At 42.8% G+C, this 21,287-nt stretch overlaps 1 protein-coding gene across 1 annotated transcript in view; it reads left to right on the top strand.

Moving 5' to 3' along the window:
- Positions 1-991: 991 nt before the first annotated feature.
- LOC132880826 (protein eva-1 homolog A) overlaps positions 992-21,287 on the top strand; it is a 133,043-nt gene continuing 112,747 nt past the window's right edge. Inside the window, exon 1 of the mRNA XM_060913811.1 lies at positions 992-1,142. Within this exon, the coding sequence (XP_060769794.1) occupies positions 1,052-1,142 (91 nt within the window). The 5' untranslated portion in view covers positions 992-1,051. The remainder of the gene's footprint in view (positions 1,143-21,287) is intronic.

Raw genomic sequence — 21,287 nt, forward strand, 5'->3', positions numbered from 1 at the left:
TGCCCAACACCAGTGATGGGAATAACGGCGTTAGAAATAAACGGCGTTACTAACGGCGTTACTTTTTTTAGTAACGAGTAATCTAACTAATTACTTTTTACATCGTTATAACGCCGTTCCCGTTACTTACAATAAAATGCTCTGCGTTACTTTATTAAAGCTGTTCTCATCTGGCACGCTGCTCGCTCAGCCTTTCTTTCCTCTGCTTTAGTGTGGGGCGGGGAGATGCGAGACAACGGCATAGTCAGCCAATCAGAGTAGATTTGGACAACATACGTAGGTAGGCCACGCCTACTGCACTACTGCGCGCTCTTTCAATCGGAAGACACAGCGATGGCGAGCGGTCAGCCCAGCACTGCGCTTTCACACTGGAAATACAGCATTACTTTTCATTACTTGAAATAAAAGGCAAAAATGTCTACGTGCAATGCACATTATGTCGAGGAACAAAGCGTTTGTCCTCGTCAGTGGCCAGTAATTAGTAACAATTTTAATAACTACAAAAATATATTACATTTGATAGATGTCTCACATTGTCCCACAAAAATATTAATATAGTGTAGATAACATTACTAACTGGTTCTGTTAATTGTCCATTTTGGTCATTAAACACATTTAACATTCACTTTTATTATGATTACACTGATTGAATTTTTTTTTTGGGGGGGGGGGGGGGGGGGACACAAAATGTAACGGAATAATTACTTTCCCTGGTAATTAGTTACTTTTATGACAAAGTAACTCCGTTACTAACTCCGTTACTTTTTGGGAAAAGTAACTAGTAACTATAACTAATTACTTTTTGAAAGTAACGTGCCCAACACTGCCCAACACTGCCTATAGCACATGAACGCAGCATTTTTATGAGCTCTGCTCAGGTAGAAGGAAGGAGGAGCTGGATCAGGTCCGACTCCACCCCCTCCCCTGCACAATCGGGATACTTTGCGGAGTTTAGGACCTTGAAGAAGGCTCCTCCGTCTCGGCTCGGCGGCTCTCCGCTCTGAAGCCCCGATGTTGCGCTCAGAGCTCCGGGATCCGCGCCGCTCCAAGGATGTCCCTCTCGGATGTGGCCGCTCAGTGCGCGCTCCTGCTCGGGTTCACGTGCCTGGCCGCTCGCGCTCACACTTCCGGTCACTTCTCAGGTGAGATCTCACGTGCGCGTCTCGCGCAGCTTTTTATTCTGAAGTGCTGGTGCGGTCAGCTCTGTTTGAAATGCGCGTGCTGGAAGTTTTACTGGAGAGGTTTATAGGCGCGCGCACCTTCTCTTGTGCTCGTCACTGCGCCAGGACGCGGGCAGTGTTGCCAGATTGGGCGGTTTTAAGTGCATTGAACATGTTTCGTATGTATGGCAACACTGGACGCGGGTCGGGTTCTGCCTTTATGACCTGGCAAGGTGCATGCGGTGTCACTTTCATGAGCTCCTCAGCCACAAAGTTCTTCTTAAAGCAAAAACCAGGGGCGATTCTAGCAGCTGATCTTTGGGGGTGCTTAGCCCCCAGAGCTGACAGACGCACCTGGCTTGAACGACAGTGTTTCCACGTTTATTCCGCATTTAGACTAGACTTAACTAGACAAGAAGACTAGACTAGACTTATGCAATGTTTTAACAGAAGCTGACCCAATAAACTATGATATCTACACATTTACAACCACTGACACAAATATTTACGTTATATTTTTAACTAAACAAGACCATTTGTGGGTGGCATGGTGGTGTAGTGGTTAGCGCTGTCGCCTCACAGCAAGAAGGTCCTGGGTTCGAGCCCCGGGGCCGGCGAGGGCCTTTCTGTGTGGAGTTTGCATGTTCTCCCCGTGTCCGCGTGGGTTTCCTCCGGGTGCTCCGGTTTCTCCCACAGTCCAAAGACATGCAGGTTAGGTTAACTGGTGACTCTAAATTGAGCGTAGGTGTGAATGTGAGTGTGAATGGTTGTCTGTGTCTATGTGTCAGCCCTGTGATGACCTGGCGACTTGTCCAGGGTGTACCCCGCCTTTCGCCCGTAGTCAGCTGGGATAGGCTCCAGCTTGCCTGCGACCCTGTAGAAGGATAAAGCGGCTAGAGGTGATGTGAATGTGATGTGATATTTTTAACTAAACAAGACCTACTACTGGGCGGCACGGTGGTGTAGTGGTTAGCGCTGTCGCCTCACAGCAAGAAGGTCCGGGTTCGAGCCCCGTGGCCGGCGAGGGCCTTTCTGTGCGGAGTTTGCATGTTCTCCCCGTGTCCGCGTGGGTTTCCTCCGGGTGCTCCGGTTTCCCCCACAGTCCAAAGACATGCAGGTTAGGTTAACTGGTGACTCTAAATTGACCGTAGGTGTGAATGTGAGTGTGAATGGTTGTCTGTGTCTATGTGTCAGCCCTGTGATGACCTGGCGACTTGTCCAGGGTGTACCCCGCCTTTCGCCCGTAGTCAGCTGGGATAGGCTCCAGCTTGCCTGCGACCCTGTAGAACAGGATAAAGCGGCTACAGATAATGAGATGAAGACCATTTGTAATGTTGGAGCTATTCATTTTGAACAGTGGTAATTGTTAATTAATGTGTTATTGTGTAATAATAGTGTGTATTATTATGATTTTACATTAGTTTACATTTTTTGTTATATTTTGGTCGTGTTCTTTTGATAGTCATTTGTTTAATTGTTTGCTTCGTGCATGTACGTTTCAGTGTCTGTTTTGATTCATTTGCTAATTATTATGATGTTATTTATGATAAATATAAATATATAAATGATAAGCAAACGTAAACGCTATGTTACAGTAAATAAAACTGACTAACACACGGTGGTCTAGCACCGTAGCACTTGTACAGCTCTGCACAAAAGTATCTCGATATGGATGATAAATGTCGTTTTTATCATTCTGTTCATAGACCAGGGAACATCAATATTGCATTATGCATATTACTGTGTTGTGTTTAACAACTGTAACTCCGGTCCATACCTTCACATCTCGCTATGCCAGTAATACTCAGGTGTAGGGCTGCTCGATATTGGAAAAAATCAATATCATGATTTTTTCAGTAAATATCGATATCGCGATTTTTAAAACGATATTTATACACCTTTTTTTAAAGCCCTGATCATCAACACCTGAGGCACCGGGCCACATTTTTATAGTACAGGCCTCATAGGCTACCTGTCAACCCTTCCCGTTGTACCCTGAAACGCCTTTTACTTAAACTATTTACTGTGCAAGCGCGTACTTTGCATAGGTCCTATAGCCTGCACAAGGCTCACGTTCTCCTCACTCAACATTTCCGATCACAGAGGATGGAGCCAGCGCTGGTATTACCAGTGATTACTGCGTAACGTCCACACTGGCTCGTAGCCAGCCAAGGATAAAATCTCTCTCTTACACACACACACACACACTACAACGTAAGCTTGTGTGTTATTAAGACACCAACATTAAACACGCACAATATAGAGACAAGTCCTTAAGAATTAACATACATGAAAATAGGCTTCTCTTCCTTCATCTTCCAAATGTGGACTCCGCTATCTTTTTGGCATGTCAGCATTGAAATACCATTTGCAGAGATATTTCACTCGCCATTAAGAAAAGTAAAAGCAACACATGATTAGGGCTGCATGATTAGCAGGGGGACACCGTTTTAAGCGCACGGAATTTTAAAAACAATGTAATTACATCTGAGTCCGTCTACATCGCGCAATAAACCCGTCCTTAGCAGAACCTACTTCAAAGCATGATGCTAGCTGCAGATGCACAAGTCAAAATCAAATGAACCCAAGTAAACATGCCGCGGCGGGCAACATTAATAATCAAATTGCCTTACCTTAAAACGCTGCCTTGACCACAGGACGACTCGCAATTATTCCACTTAAATCCACACGGTTTAACACATCTAACACAGCTAGCAAGCTGGATATGTGCTAATATTGTTGTGCTTGTTTTCTTCCGTAGATGCCATTTTTACATTACCCAGTCCCACATCCAAAAATATGACGTAAATATATGTTAATTGTATTATTATAACTATTAGCAAGCAAATCAAACAACATATTAAGAAATCAATATATCAAATCACCCGACACGTATGAAAACAGAAGAACTGATTTTTTACTGTTGCGGAGATATCGTGGGAGTAGAATGGATGACGTATGCAAGGCTACGGTGTGCCTTAGGGGACAGAAGGGTTCGTTTTACCTTACTGTCACGTCAATGTTATTGTTGTTTTATTGCCATTGTAGAAATATTGTGCACGTCCCTTTCGACAAATGACAAAAAATCGTTTCATATCGATATTATGAATTTTGATATCGTTTGACACCGATATCGATATCGTGATAAAAATACGATATATTGCACAGCTCTACTCAGGTGCTACTTCGAGTTCCTCATCGGCGTGGAATCCAGTTAAAAATAACACCATGTCGTAGCAAGCACTCGCGCGGACAGGCAACCCAATCAGAGGGGACGCAAGGAGGAGAGGGATTTTACTGCTCATAGAACTATCACCTAACAGGTGAATTCAAGAACACACACACGGCCGCGCACACATTCATTGCGCAGTGCGCAAGGGCACTTATTTCTGAAAATTACGTCCAAAAGCAGTGTTTTTGAGGGTGCTGAGCTAGGGGGTGCTGAGCTCGTTTTTGGGGGTGCTTGAGCACCCCCAAAAATAGGCTAAACACGCCCCTGACAAAAACAGATCCCTTTTGAAGATGCATCAAAAAAAGGACAGTTTGGGTTGGTCCTGGAGAATCGTGCACATGTTCTGATCACACCTGAGCAGAGGTGGAAAAAGTAGAGTAGAGTGGGGGGAAAAGCCCCCTTAAGGAAAATTCAGTTTTTCTCCAAGTCGAAATGAACCATGTGTTTAGTTTTAATCATAGTTTTTGACAACAGTGACATGAACAATAATGCCACCTAAAGTTTGCCTAAAGTTAATACTTAATTTTTTTTTTTTACAAAAACATTGTGCCAAGGGGCCTTTTACCCCCCCAGTGGGGTAAAAGGCCCCCTGAGGTGGGGCAATAGGCCCCCTCACTCAAAAAAAAGCTGTTTGGATACCAAAAGTGTTTACTTAAAGGAACAGTCCACCGTACTTCCATAATGAAATATGCTCTTATCTGAATTGAGACGAGCTGATCCGTACCTCTCCGAGCTTTGCGCGACGTCCCAGTCAGTCAGACGCGCTGTCACTCCTGTTAGCAATGTAGCTAGGCTCAGCATGGCCAATGGTATTTTTTGGGGCTGTAGTTAGATGCGACCAAACTCTTCCACGTTTTTCCTGTTTACATAGGTTTATATGCAGAGTGCGAATTACCCCACCATAATTGGGGGGTACCATCATGGTCCACTATCATATCAATCCCCCCCGGTCCCGTCCTGTCTCGTCTATGGAAGTCGGTGTCAGTAACTCAACACAATAACTCATCTCATCTCATTATCTCTAGCCGCTTCATCCCTCTACAGGGTCACAGGCAAGCTGGAGCCTATCCCAGCTGACTACGGGCGAAAGGCGGGGTACACCCTGGACAAGTCGCCAGGTCATCACAGGGCTGACACATAGACACAGACAACCATTCACACTCACATTCACACCTACGCTCAATTTAGAGTCACCAGTTAGCCTAACCTGCATGTCTTTGGACTGTGGGGGAAACCGGAACATGCAAACTCCACACAGAAAGGCCCTCGCCGACCCCGGGGCTCGAACCCAGGACCTTCTTGCTGTGAGGCGACAGCGCTAACCACTACACCACCATGCCGCCCACACAATAACTCTGAACAATAATTTTTAATGTCATTAAGAAGCATGACAAACCATACAGTACTACCACAGAAGAAAAACAGCAGTACAACCTGATAACCTTCTTTGTCAGAACAAACTGGGTATCATCACTACAAATGAGTCACATACAGTATATACACACATGCAGAACAGTCCTGCTCTCTTTCGTCCTGCTGTGCCTCTCCTGTCTGCTGGGAACCCATTTTCTTTATTCACATGAACAGTGTATGAAACCTAACTGCACCTACACTTGTACTGTAATTGTCTGTAGATCTTAGTGCTAATATTTACTACTTACTCTTTTAGCACCAAAAAAATGCCTGATGTCTGGCCCTTTTCTTTTCCTCATGTTTGGCCTACTGTCTCTGTGAATAAACTCAAACAGGGTACTCAGATGAAACTATCAATATCTTAAAAATAATACAAAAGGAATGTAAGTAAAAACAATAGAAAACAAATTCAAACACTAGCATATGTACTAGGCTATTTTGCCTAGGCTTGCCTACTATCTGGCTCTTTTTGTGTTGCCCCCAGAGGTTCTGATTGTAATTTTACATAGGCTTAGGTAGGCCTACATCAGAACTTCTTGTGCCTAATCTCACACACACACACAGGATGGGCCTATGTGCCAAATGAATTTCAGAAGGGCACAATTTATTCATGATAAAATAAGAATGGAAACATATGGCGTTCTTCTCCTTTGAAATGAGAATCGTTTCTATACCACACTGTAATAAGCTTGATTTAAATAGAGACTTAGCTTATCTTGCTAACTAACGTTGGTAACTAACGTTAACGTCCGTCCACTGTAGCCTACTGGCCTCAGTGGGTAAGTAATTCAACATATAAAGACGTGACATGAGCTGAAAGAAGAACAAATCACTTTAATAAATGAAAGTTGTAAAATAACACATTTTCAACAGGCTAAAAGTTGGTTAGCAACTAACATTACCAATGCACGTCTTCTGCTACAAACCATAGATTGTATAAATTGCTGCAAACCCATGGACTGTATCTGAGGAATCAACTGAATACGGTGTGGACTAGAAGCTGTTGCTTCTAGCGCGTTCTAGCGCTGCGGTGACTAAAAATGGTACGGTCCATAATATGGGTGTCTGTCTGAAATCGATTTACATTAAAATGTTCCTACAATAAGAATGCTGAATGGGAGTTGGTTTGAATTATATATTCCTTTTCACAATATCAGAAAAAATATCGGACCCCCCCCCCCCCCCCCCCCCCAAACTTATATTTTTGTCTCTTTGGGGGGTACTGGGTCTTCATTGGGGAGTATAGTACCCCCCGTAATTCGAACTATGTTTATATGACCAGTGACATGAAACAAAGTTCAGTTAAAAAAATTGAAACGTGGCGATTTTCTATGCTATGGAAAGTCCGCACTATAATGACAGGCGTACTAACACCTTCCGCGCGCTTCGGCAGCGCACTGATATCTGAGCTCCGTATCAATGCGCTGCCGAAGCGCGCAGAAGGTGTTAGTACGCCTGTCATTATAGTGCGGACTTTCCATAGCATAGAAAATCGCTACGTTTCAATTTGTGTAACTGAACTTGTTTCATATCACTGGTCATATAAACCTATGTAAACAGGAAAAACGTGGAAGAGTTTGGTCGCATCTAACTACAGCCCCAAAAAATACCATTGGCCATACTGAGCCTAGCTACATTGCTAACAGGAGTAACAGCGCGTCTGACTGCGTCTGACTGACTGGGAGGTCGCGCAAAGCTCGGAGAGGTACGGAGCAGCTCGTCTCAATTCAGATAAGAGCATATTTCATTATGGAAGTACGGTGGACTGTTCCTTTAAGCCTATAATGTGAAAGAAACAAGAAAATATCCCTGAATTAATGAATAGATGCATTATTTTATTATATTTCGCATTTTAATTTCAATATAATTGTGTGGATTGAACATGAATTAACAAAGAACAAGTGCATCAATAAATAATGCTAATTGAGTCAATGAACTCATTACATTAACATTACAGTGAAATGTAACGCTGTCTAAATAAATACCCCGCAGCTGAAAACCCCCAACTGAAACAACACACATGCCATCTCACACACACACACAGCCATATCACCATGTTATATGTAACTATAAGAATCTGAATCTGATGAGCATCAGTTAGCCAAACATGATGTGACTAATCTTAGGCTACTGTTCCAGCTAGCTACATAGCTATCTAGGCTAATCTGAGGTAATATTTTTAATATTAAGTTCAAATTACTTGCTTTACTCAACCAGGTAAGCGAGATGTTATTAAAAACTATGTATCTGCTATTCAGAAATGTATGAAATACGGTAGTTATGATAAAAGGAAACGATGCCCCCTGGGGGCCATTTACCCCGCCATTAAGGGGGCGTTTTACCCCACAGACTACACTTTTACAAAAAAGGGTCTTACTTTCAAAATGTGATTCAACTTTTTATACCTAATGTATTTTTTTAACGTACTGACTTGTCTACTCATACCACATGCACAGCTGTGATATCTGACGAAATAGCAGCTATCTAAATACAGTTTTACTGATATCTGAAAATTATATCACTTACCATGAAATTTGATTTCTCTCCGCTGCGTTGCTGATATGCGATCCACAGTGGATATTTGTATATCCCCGTTGTCAAGCCAGTCCATAGCAACAATAGAAATGTAACTTTGTGCCATCTGGTGGTTATTTTGGGTAAAACAGGCCAGGGGCGTATTACCCCACTCTACTCTGTCCTTACTTTGCTTAAATTCTACTCAAGTAAAAGTATCTACCCATCTAAAAATCTACTCGAGTAAAAGTAAAAAAGTACTCAATTTAAAATGTACTTTGAGTAAAAGTTACTTTCAATTATTTGATGTAAAAAAAGAAAGGACAAGTCATAAATCAAATTTGTTTTTAATGAACTATTAGTCCACATAATAACCTTTCAGGCAGTATAATGTATAAAGCTTTGTTTGGACTACCCCATCAAACATTTTCAAGTACAAGTGGCATATGTGTGTGTATATATACAGAGTCTACCTGTAATGCGCAATTTTTCCGAGCCTCTCAATAAGGCAATTTTTCTATACTTTTTCACGGTAGTTAATGCAAATAGCCCTCTGTATTTAATCCTTCGTTTGTCTAATTTGTATTTCAGTTTTGTTATCTGTTTGACATTTTCTTGCTACTGTAACATGTGAATTTCCCCGATGTCGGATGAATAAAGTGAATCTAATCTAATCTCATCTATTAAAGCCACTAAAGCAGACTTACTAAATGACACATATGAAACGTAAACCAACCAAACTCAAAGTATCCTGGGCTCTCACGATTTAAAGACAGCTAAGCGATTCCTTAGTAACACTGTGCTCTTCCTTATATAGAAAATAAAATTGACAAATTAACTGCATAATGTTTACAACCTGTCGAGAGGTAATGTGCAAACTATTTTGAGACCACCCCGTAAAACCTTTTTAAGCAAAGTGCCAAATTCTGAATTGTATGATCTAACTCAAACGCCACAATAAAAAAAGAAAATAAAACCAAACTCAAACAGGTGGCTAAGGCGCCATACCATAAATCCGGGGACCCGGGTTCGATTCCAACCTGAGGTCATTTCCCGATCCCTCCCCGTGTCTCTCTCTCCCGATCATTTCCTGTCCTGTGTCTACACTGTCCTATCCAATAAAGGTGAAAAAGCCCCCCCAAAAAAAGTATCCAAGACAGTGAAAATGTTTTGATGGCCTATCAGTGACCTCCCAAAGCTCTAGTCTAGGCTACAGCTAACAACCCAGGAGCTAGTCTATACATGAATTAGGATTTTTTCATAAGAGACCAATTGCAACTAAAACCATGCACTCGTATTATTTCTGACTGTCGTTCTGATAAAACAAATTTGTAAACGTGAGGTGATTCATTTCATTTAGGCTACTTCACTTGAAACGTTAGCGATCAGTACGGATGCTAGGCGGCCAAAAGAATTGATAATGAAGGCACATTTTACTCAACAGTGGAAGGTTTTAACCAAACAATACATATAACGTTTGGGATACACGGGTAAATGCACATATCTTCTTACCACCACATGCTTCCGCAGATTTGATGTGGAAGTTTTGTAGACTGATAGCTCTGTACGGCAGGGCAGGCACATTTTGCATTGCATTATGTTATTGCCTCGTTTGCATTTGAATGCAAAGTACTGGCTGAGATACGGCCAAGGATTTCCCTTGCTGTCCGGCGCATCTATTCCACGGGAATTCTCTTCTTGGCAATCCTCAACCTCCTTCATGACCTCCTCTATCTCTTGCTCGGCTACCTCGGCACCAGCCATCATCCAATGATACATGTAGGCTAATATGGATATTCCGTGTGAGTGCCTGCGCCAGTTTCCTTTCAGTTCAGGCCAATTGTTTTTTTGTTTTTTTCCCCTGCATTTAATTTTTTTACTCAGTAACGGGCGGTTTTCGAATGTAGCCAAGTAAAATACTTGGTTCAAAATGTACTTGAGTAAAAGTAAAATTACCCATTTCAAAAACTACTTAAAAAAATTACAAATTACACAAAAAATCTACTTAATTACAGTAACGTGAGTAAATGTAATTCGTTACTTTCCACCTCTGTACCTGAGGTACTAATCACTGTAGCCATGGCCTAATGGTAGAGAAACAGCTTTGGGACCAAAAGGTTGCTGGTTCAATTCCCTGGACCAGTGGTGTACCTTGTGCCTGATTAGCCAATGAAAAACTGATGATGCTGTTATCAGTTCGGGCATTGAACCTGACCAACTGAACAGGATCGAGGGTGGCTTTTCCATGACCAGAGATTTGGGAATTCCCAAATCTGGATCTTCAAAGTACAGACATGTTTATGCACTGGAACAAAATCTGTTGTGTGTGTATCTATTTACTGTACCTTGAACATTATAATGTCCCCCTGGGTCCTGGTTATTTATTAGCTCATGAGCTCGGTCAGGTGTGTTTGGCATGGAAACGTACAGTTCTACCCTGTGATCAGGATTGAGAAACAGTGCATTTGCATAAACCTCGTTAATTAGTTCCTGATTACAGTCGAGTGTGTTCAGGCAGGAAGAATTAAGGAATGCACATCAGACCTATGGAGGTCTACCAGTTTGGTGGTGGGAGCGGCTCTGATTTTGCAGACAAAAATCATTTATCAAAGAGTAATTATTGATCTTTGGCCTGAGTTGAGGTTGTTGGTTTTAGCAGCCTTTACCTTAACGATCATTTGGCCGTTGCAGAAGTAGAAAAGAGTTGATTCCCGAATACTTAGCGTATCAGATCACGTGACACCGTTCCGTAATTATCGACACCTTTGTCCACAGTTATCGACACCCAGATGACTTATTCATTAATTTTTTTTTAAATCGGTATGTGGTATTAAGTTAACAAAACAGTTTTTATTTAAAATTTGTTTTACATAGACTTATATTTAGTCCAAAATATGTTTTATATAAATATGTCGGTGTTTACGTAAATGAGGAAGTAATTCTAATGTTTGTAAACAAATGAACTGATAATGTTTAACCTGCGTCAGGAAATCTTTGTTCCACTTAAGTATTTTCGTAGATCACATTTTCATCTCATCTCATTATCTCTAGCCGCTTTATCCTGTTCTACAGGGTCGCAGGCAAGCTGGAGCCTATCCCAGCTGACTACGGGCGAAAGGCGGGGTACACCCTGGACAAGTCGCCAGGTCATCACAGGGCTGACACATATGCCGCTTTTCCACTACAAACGCGGCTGAGCCGTGCCGTGCCGAGTCGAGCTGAGTCGGGCTGAGCGGGGCTATTGAAGTTGCATTTCGACTACAACCGCGCTGAACCGTGCTGGCTGGAAGTGGGTGGACACATTGGGTGGAGTTAGCGAAAGTGGGTGGACGTCACGTGATGTCGTTAAGCAGCGCAAACAGTGACATCAGTGACAGTGGCGGAACAAGTCAGAGCCGGGCCGGGGGCGGGGCAAATGACCGGGCCCTTTATTAAAGCTTATCATAACATCATTTTAGGCTACAAAATGTCCGCAACTGCGGTGTTTACCAATTTCAACACTACCGGGTGCAACTATGTTATTTAGTACATCAAGTCCTTCAAACGAACATGTAACTCAGAAACAAAAAACATTCGGATACTGTACATGGCTCATAATAAAACATCAATAGCCTATACTGCGCACATTATTTGAAGGGCATACGAATGAGCGCTCAGAGGTTGCAATGGTGACAGGAAGAGTCAGAAATAAAAGGAGGGCGGTGCAAACCTCACTGAATGCACTGTGTTTACCAATTTCAACACTCCGGGGTGCAACTATGTTATTTTGTACATTAAGTCCTTCAAACGAACATGTAACTCAGAAACAAAAAAACATTAGGTGACATACTGTACATGGCTCATAATAAAACATCAATAGCCTACTGCGCGCATTATTTGAAGGGCATACGACGAGCCTTGCGCTCCGCGAACTCGTCCACGATGCTCTGTATGTCACTGATTCAGTGAGCTTTTAAGCGGTAGTCTCACGACCCGGATAGTAAACAATAAACATGGAGGACATCGAGTCGTTAGTGTTGCTGGTCTCGGTGCTGTGGCTTGTTGTCACCGACAACGCCAACAGATACTGGCAAGAGCGTATAGATGAGGCGAGGCGCATAAGGCTTCAGAAATTCTCGTAATTCATAATTATTCTTCTTCCGGGTTTGCGGTGGTTAAAGATCCCAGCGTGCTCGCAGGGCGTGTGTGGGCATGTGAGGACACTCCTCCTCACCAATCAGTGCACAGGGGAGTGTCTGCTCACGCCCCCAGCCTCACTCGGCACGGTTTGGCTCGCTTCAGCCCCACTCCAAAACGGTGCGAGTTTTAGGGGCTAAGCAGGGCTGAAACGAGCTGAGTCGTGCTGGTTTTTGGTAGTCGAAACGCGAGCCGTGTCGGGCTGAAGTGAGCTGAAGCGAGCTGAAGTGAGCTGAAAAAGGGTAGTGGAAAAGGGCCAATAGACACAGACAACCATTCACACTCACATTCACACCTACGGTCAATTTAGAGTCATCAGTTAACCTAACCTGCATGTCTTTGGACTGTGGGGGAAACTGGAGCACCCGGAGGAAACCCATGCGGACACGGGGAGAACATGCAAACTCCACACAGAAAGGCCCTCACCGGCCACGGGGCTCGAACCCGGACCTTCTTGCTGTGAGGCGACAGCGCTAACCACTACACCACCGTGCCGCCTGATATTGTAATATGTGGTAGATATTTACAACAAACTGCAAAATATATATTTTCTGAATGGAATAGAAAAATCGGAATATTTCAGACGTAATTTTTTTATATGCTAGGAATTTAATTCTAGTCTAATTCTATTTATTGCAATTAGATTCTGAATACTCTATAAACATTCCATTCTGTTATGAATCAGAAAAAAATATATATAAATCACAGCACTTTTTATTTATTTTTTTTAAAGTGCTTCATCAACTTCAACAATGTTACACAGAAGGGGTGTTCACACGGCACATATTTGCATCGATGCTGCACCGATGTATTTTGTTGCGATATATCTTACACCGGTGTAAATTTTGTGGAGCGTTCACACGTCACAACCCTGCTTACTAGAGAGAAGCGTGTTAGCACCGGTGCAGCCCCACTTACGTTCACACGGCAGTTTTTGCGACCGTGCTATACGATAGTAATAATGCGGAAATGAAATATGCGCATGCGTGAAAATGTACTTCCTTTTCCCGGTTGTCATGGCATCACCAAGCGCCGGGAAAACAATGTGGATGAAGACACCAGTGTTGCCAGATACTGCTGATGTTTTCCAGCCCAAAATGTGTTCAAATCCGCCAAAATGCACTTAAAACCGCCCAATCTGGCAACACTGGAAGACACGCAGTTCTGTTGTTGTTGATATTTGCCGTTTTGGAAGCGCAAAATACCAGGATGCAAATTATGCAATGCCCGTATGTAATCAACTCTCGTCACGCGTAGCGAGTCTACCCCTGTAGCGTTCAGACGTCCCATTTTATATCGGTGCTGCCCCGCAAACTAGCATTTACTCCGGAGTAAATTTCTTAAATCACCTCCCGAGCAGGGTTAGATTTGCACCGGTTTAAGCAGCTTTCAGGGGCTACACCGGTATAACTTTGTACCGTGTGAACGCTCTACCGGGGCAGCCCCGGTGCTACACCGGAGTAAAAGTTGCCGTGTGAACACCCCTAGAGATCGATCCATAACAGTTGTAAATATCACTTAATTCCACAGGGTGTTGATAATGGTGGAGACCGTTAGTGGAAAGTGATCACTATTATCGACACCTCACGTGACTTCTCAAATGCGCGTTTAGATACAAAATGGCGGCTGTCAAATGAAAGAGTAAGAAATAAAGTAGGTTTTGACGAAGAGATCATGAAATATCAGTGAACTTGATCGGTAAAAACATGTCCATGATCTTTCCACCATGCTCACCTGCGATGATGACGTCCGGGTTTTCCGAATAACTGCTGATCATGCTAAAAAAAAAATTCCTTCTCAGGTAACAAGCTGTCATCAGACGACAAGATCAAAGGGCGAGGCGGGTCTTCTGGTTGATTGATGATAACTGTTGTAACTGAAACTCACCTTTGTAAAATTGTTTTTATTGGTAAATCTGAAAAGGTGTCTAATTATGGACTGTCGATAATCATAGCCGCTGCTCTACCTCAGGAATGTTTGTGGTTTTGTTCATGATGAAAACGAGCCTGTTTTCTTCGTGTTGTCTTTAATTCGAGGCTCTTCATCCAAACACACATTATTGACAGAGAGCCAGCATCAGGGCAGGAAAATCATCCGTGCAAACAGGAACAAAAACATCCTGAAAATGAACAGAGAAAGGAGAAAGTGAATAATAATGAAAATAGCCTGGACCTAAAAGCTGCTGTAATCGTAAAGACTTTCTTTTTGCACACACTGAACCTCCTGGAAGCACCCGCGGTACTGTCTCGTCTTTGCTTTTCTGCACCTGTACTCTGTAATGATTTATAATTCGACTATCCGGTGTCACCCAGAAGAGTATGGGTTCTTTTTCCAGTCAAAGTTTCTTCCTCGTGTCCCCTCCTCTGGTTTGCTCATTAGGGATCTCAAGCTTTATCTGGATTTCCGTCAAGCTGCTTCGTGACAACGTCAGTTGTTAAAATGGCTATAGGAATAGAATTGAATAGAATTAACGTAGATGATTTATAATTGAAGAACAGAAATGAGTGTGAAGGCAGCAGTTCTGGGCTGCGTCATTAGTTAAGCAATAAAGTGTTCGAGGCTCAGGGTGGGCTGTAAAGAGTCCTAATGGACGTGTGGATTAGTGAGTACAGCTGGGGTTTAATGTGTGTGTGTGTGTGTGTGTGCATTTTAAAATGTTTGTATTTTTGTCCCTGTTTTTACACGTTGAAGTCGAGAATGCTAAAATTCCTGGGCACTTTTCTCAATCTGACCCAAATGTCATGTCTGAAGGGAAGTTAGGAGCAAACAGAAACATCCACTTTTTTTTTTTTTGTACAACCCCGATTCCAAAAAAGTTGGGACAAGGTACAAATTGTAAATAAAAACGGAATGCAATGATGTAGGAGTTTCAAAATTCCATATTTTATTCAGAATAGAACATAGATAACATATCAAATGTTTAAACTGAGAAAATGTATCATTTAAAGAGAAAAATTAGGTGATTTTTAATTTCATGACAACACCACATCTCAAAAAAGTTGGGACAAGGCCATGTTTCCCACTGTGAGACATCCCCTTTTCTCTTTACAACAGTCTGTAAACGTCTGGGGACTGAGGAGACAAGTTGCTCAAGTTTAGGGATAGGAATGTTAACCCATTCTTGTCTAATGTAGGATTCTAGTTGCTCAACTGTCTTAGGTCTTTTTTGTCGTATCTTCCATTTTATGATGCGCCAAATGTTTTCTATGGGTGAAAGATCTGGACTGCAGGCTGGCCAGTTCAGTACCCGGACCCTTCTTCTACGCAGCCATGATGCTGTAATTGATGCAGTATGTGGTTTGGCATTGTCATGTTGGAAAATGCAAGGTCTTCCCTGAAAGAGACGTCGTCTGGATGGGAGCATATGTTGCTCTAGAACCTGGATATACCTTTCAGCATTGATGGTGTCTTTCCAGATGTGTAAGCTGCCCATGCCACACGCACTAATGCAACCCCATACCATCAGAGATGCAGGCTTCTGAACTGAGCGCTGATAACAACTTGGGTCGTCCTTCTCCTCTTTAGTCCGAATGACACGGCGTCCCTGATTTCCATAAAGAACTTCAAATTTTGATTCGTCTGACCACAGAACAGTTTTCCACTTTGCCACAGTCCATTTTAAATGAGCCTTGGCCCAGAGAAGACGTCTGCGCTTCTGGATCATGTTTAGATACGGCTTCTTCTTTGAACTATAGAGTTTTAGCTGGCAACGGCGGATGGCACGGTGAATTGTGTTCACAGATAATGTTCTCTGGAAATATTCCTGAGCCCATTTTGTGATTTCCAATACAGAAGCATGCCTGTACGTGATGCAGTGCCGTCTAAGGGCCCGAAGATCACGGGCACCCAGTATGGTTTTCCGGCCTTGACCCTTACGCACAGAGATTCTTCCAGATTCTCTGAATCTTTTGATGATATTATGCACTGTAGATGATCTGTTCGGCGGCACGGTGGTGTAGTGGTTAGCGCTGTCGCCTCACAGCAAGAATGTCCGGGTTCGAGCCCCGTGGCCGGCGAGGGCCTTTCTGTGTGGTGTTTGCATGTTCTCCCCGTGTCCGCGTGGGTTTCCTCCGGGTGCTCCGGTTTCCCCCACAGTCCAAAGACATGCAGGTTAGGTTAACTGGTGACTCTAAATTGACCGTAGGTGTGAATGTGAGTGTGAATGGTTGTCTGTGTCTATGTGTCAGCCCTGTGATGACCTGGCGACTTGTCCAGGGTGTACCCCGCCTTTCGCCCGTAGTCAGCTGGGATAGGCTCCAGCTTGCCTGCGACCCTGTAGAAGGATAAAGCGGCTAGAGATCATGAGATGATCTGTTCAAACTCTTTGCAATTTTACACTGTCGAACTCCTTTCTGATATCGCTCCACTATTTGTCGGTGCAGAATTAGGGGGATTGGTGATCCTCTTCCCATCTTTACTTCTGAGAGCCACTGCCACTCCAAGATGCTCTTTTTATACCCAGTCATGTTAATGACCTATTGCCAACTGACCTAATGAGTTGCAATTTGGTCCTCCAGCTGTTCCTTTTTTGTATCTTTAACTTTTCCAGCCTCTTATTGCCCCTGTCCCAACTTTTTTGAGATGCATTGCTGTCATGAAATTTCAAATGAGCCAATATTTGGCACGAAATTTCAAAATGTCTCACTTTCGACATTTGATATGTTGTCTATGTTCTATTGTGAATACAATATCAGTTTTTGTGATTTTGTAAATTATTGCATTCCGTTTTTATTTACAATTTGTACTTTGTCCCAACTTTTTTGGAATCGGGGTTGTAATAACTAAACATTGTTGTTGTGCTGTTCTTGTTTTTCCCCCAACCTACACTACCGTTCAAAAGTTTGGGGTCACCCAGACAATTTTGTGTTTTCCATGAAAAGTCACACTTTTATTTCCCACCATAAGTTGTAAAATGAATAGAAAATATAGTCAAGACATTTTTCTGGCCATTTTGAGCATTTAATCGACCCCACAAATGTGATGCTCCAGAAACTGAGGCCCTGTCCACACGGCAACGGATTCAGGTGACTCCGATACAATTGCTTATCGTTTAGGCCTGGCGTCCACGCGGCACCGGCGTTTTGGGTGCCCAAAACGCAATCTTTTTGAGAACGGGTTCCAGAGTGGAAAGATCTGGCAACGTTGCCGTTGTGAAGTTGTCTGGATGAGTAGAACGGATTTGTTTACGATGACGTCACAACCACATGACTGTCAGTGCTTCACGCCGGGTAGAAGTGTAACGAATATCACCAGGAAAAAGCCTTACAGAGCACTAGTGAGAGTGAAACACGAGCTTGGATATTATTATTATTATTATTATGTTCAGTGTTGGGGCGGCACGGTGGTGTAGTGGTTAGCGCTGTCGCCTCACAGCAAGAAGGTCCTGGGTTCGAGCCCCGGGGCCGGCGAGGGCCTTTCTGTGCGGAGTTTGCATGTTCCCCCCGTGTCTGCGTGGGTTTCCTCCAGGTGCTCCGGTTTCCCCCACAGTCCAAAGACATGCAGGTTAGGTTAACTGGTGACTCTAAATTGAGCGTAGGTGTGAGTGTGAATGGTTGTCTGTGTCTATGTGTCAGCCCTGTGATGACCTGGCGACTTGTCCAGGGTGTACCCCGTCTTTCGCCCGTAGTCAGCTGGGATAGGCTCCAGCTTGCCTGCAACCCTGTAGAAGGATAAAGCGGCTAGAGATAATGAGATGAATGAGATGAGATGTTCAGTGTTAGTTCACAGTAGTAATGCAAGAAGCAGAATAGTGACAGTAATAGTGAAGCAAAAACATGCAATTGTACAAACACTGCAGCTCTACAGCAAAATATTCATTTATGAAATGGTCTGATTCTTAACACCAGTAGTGCCAATGATCTTCTCATTGCAATGCGAGTTGTCAACAAATCCTATAACTTGGTTCATGAAACGCGCTTACAAAATATTTTCACTGTGAATATTTATTGTGTAATGGTGCAAAGTGAGAGAGAGAGAGAGAGAGAGAGAGACTCTGCCCTTAGGGCAGAGTCAATCCCGCCAGCAAAAATAGGGAAAAAAAAGGAGCGATCTCACCTCTTCAGATGTGGGTTTAAGTCCAACAATACATTCCTCAAAAAGGGCGTAGAAGAACAAATTAATCCATCAACGTGTATCATTCAATTTATTCCGGACCATTAAAGACGCCGCCTTCCGCGTAGAATCATACGTCATCCTCGCCGCCATATTGGATGGGTCAAAGCGGAGAATAAAGATTCATGTGCTGCGTTTAACTGTACCAACAGGTTTACCGTCCAAACGAGATCACATGGGATTACCTTTCACAGGTGAGAAACAACAAATTAATCCATCAACGTGTAGCATTCAATTTATTCCAGACCATTAAAGACGCCGCCTTCCGCGTAGAATCATGTCATCCTCGCCGCCATTTTGGAGAGGTCAAAGCGGAGAATAAAGATTGGCTGCGTTTAACTGTACCAACAGGTTTGCCGTCCAAACGAGATCACATGGGATTACCTTTCACAGGTGAGACTGGAAAAATACTTTTCATTGTATTTGGTCATTATAATGTAATTTTACAAACAGATTTTCCTGACTTTGTGGCTAATATGAAGTCTCGCGCATAATAGTTTATGCACATGCGTCCTTACTACTTCTATTGTTCTGGTGTCTCCGAAGGGACCGTCTTACAGCGCTCCTAGAGGTGTGGCATGTGTATTGCATCGTTTTCAGCAAGCGTTGCGTTGCCATATGGACCTGATATTTTACTGATTGTTGCCCATTTGGACGTGATATATTTTTAAATAACATCTCATTGCCGTTGTCGTGTGGATGTAGCCTCAATCTGCTGAAAGGAAGGTCAGTTTTATAGCTTCTCTAAAGAGCTCAACTGTTTTCAGCTGTGCTAACATGATTGTACAAGGGTTTTCTAATCATCCATTAGCCTTCTGAGGCAATGAGCAAACACATTGTACCATTAGAACACTGGAGTGAGAGTTGCTGGAAATGGGCCTCTATACACCTATGGAGATATTGCACCAAAAACCAGACATTTGCAGCTAGAATAGTCATTTACCACATTAGCAATGTATAGAGTGGATTTCTGATTAGTTTAAAGTGATCTTCATTGAAAAGAACAGTGCTTTTCTTTCAAAAATAAGGACATTTCAAAGTGACCCCAAACTTTTGAACGGTAGTGTACCTGTCAGTGTTTCAACCATACATCATGTCAAAATCTGATTTTAAACAACTGAGCCTAAAAATAGTAACATGGGTCACAAAATACGTCTTTTTGTTTTTCTCCAAGCGACAGTAAGACTCTGGTTTAGCTATTTAGCTAGTTGGCGATACCATCCTGTCAAAGTGCATATCCTGGACAATTTTTTTTTTTTATATGAAAGCATGTCCCTTTACACACTCATCCAGAAGGGTAATTTTGCACAAGACCATCTGTCTACAGCAGAAAAAAATAAAATAACAAAATGCGTCTGGAAAAATCCCAAGGGAGTCTGGAGCCAGATTCGTGACGTCACGTGCGGAAGCGCCAGCAGGCTGCGCGAGCTTTGCACGGTTTCAGTGCACAGCCTGTGTAGACCAAGTTTAGCAGCTAGCGATTTTGCATTGAAATATGCAATTGTCACCTGAGCGCAATGTTACTTCTCCTTTGGATGAAGAATATAATGAGATGTCAGAATTATTTCTTACCCTGGCAACAGTAAACTTGTGAATTGCCGATTTTCTTGGTCTTTCTCTCGGCTCTGCTTGGTCCTCGGCTTCAAGGGCCTCAGTGGATGCAGCACTTCGCCTTCTGTCAGGGGAGACGAACACAGCTGGCTCCTTTGGTGACGCTGACACAGATGGAGACGGTGTTGCTTTGGGCATTCTGACAGATGGAACTGTGTCTTTTTTCAGATCAAGTTGCCTCACAATAGGGCTGTGCCGATAGACGATGCCATCGTCCATCGACGATGGTGGTCATCCATCACGATGGAGAGCCACCATCGTGATACCACGCCCCCTCCTGTCATAATCATGCATATACGGTATCATCTGGGCCTATTTAACCTAAAAAGTTAGTTTTTTGTTAGTTTAGTTAGTTAGTTTTGTTTAATATATAAATATATAACATATTATAAATACATAATTATATAAATCATTATAAAGTAATATCCTATTACCGCTTGTTCACGTAGGCTATGGTGCAGGGACGTGCTAGTGAACATAACATGTGGTTACACAAATACAGTATGCTACTAATAATAAATTTTGACTTCATTTTTTAGCCTACACTATACTTTTAATGTAAAATTTGTCATGTTGTTCAAACAAATAGCCACTATTAACAGTCGGGAAATATTTCACCTTATCAAACGGCAGTGAAGCGCAGACTTCGGCAGAAGTCAAATAACTTTAATCTGGTAAATAGGCCTACTTTCAGACTCAAAATGGTCCACTCTAAGCCATAATGTCAAACCAAATGGAAGAATGAAGGTGATTCTGATAAATGTAAAGACAGTAAAAAAAAACAATATTAAATCATGATTTTAAAAGCTGGTGCAATAATTCAAACACTAATAAATTGGAAAAATTAGCGCGTTCAAGTGAGTAATAGCTTAAGTGTAGTTTCTTCTCATAGTCTGAATACTAGTCTTTCATTGTTAGAGCAGATTAATATCTTGCCGTGATCAGTGAGTGCTCGGGGAGGTTCATTTCCACCTGCGCTTTGCGCAGCTCATTTCTCCGAAGCCAGCTGTACGCAAACGCAGTGTTGACTGCTCGGCAAACTCCAGACGCTCGGGCTGTACTGGCCCTCT

Source organism: Neoarius graeffei, chromosome 2, assembly GCF_027579695.1.
Source record: "Neoarius graeffei isolate fNeoGra1 chromosome 2, fNeoGra1.pri, whole genome shotgun sequence".
NCBI lineage: Eukaryota > Metazoa > Chordata > Actinopteri > Siluriformes > Ariidae > Neoarius > Neoarius graeffei.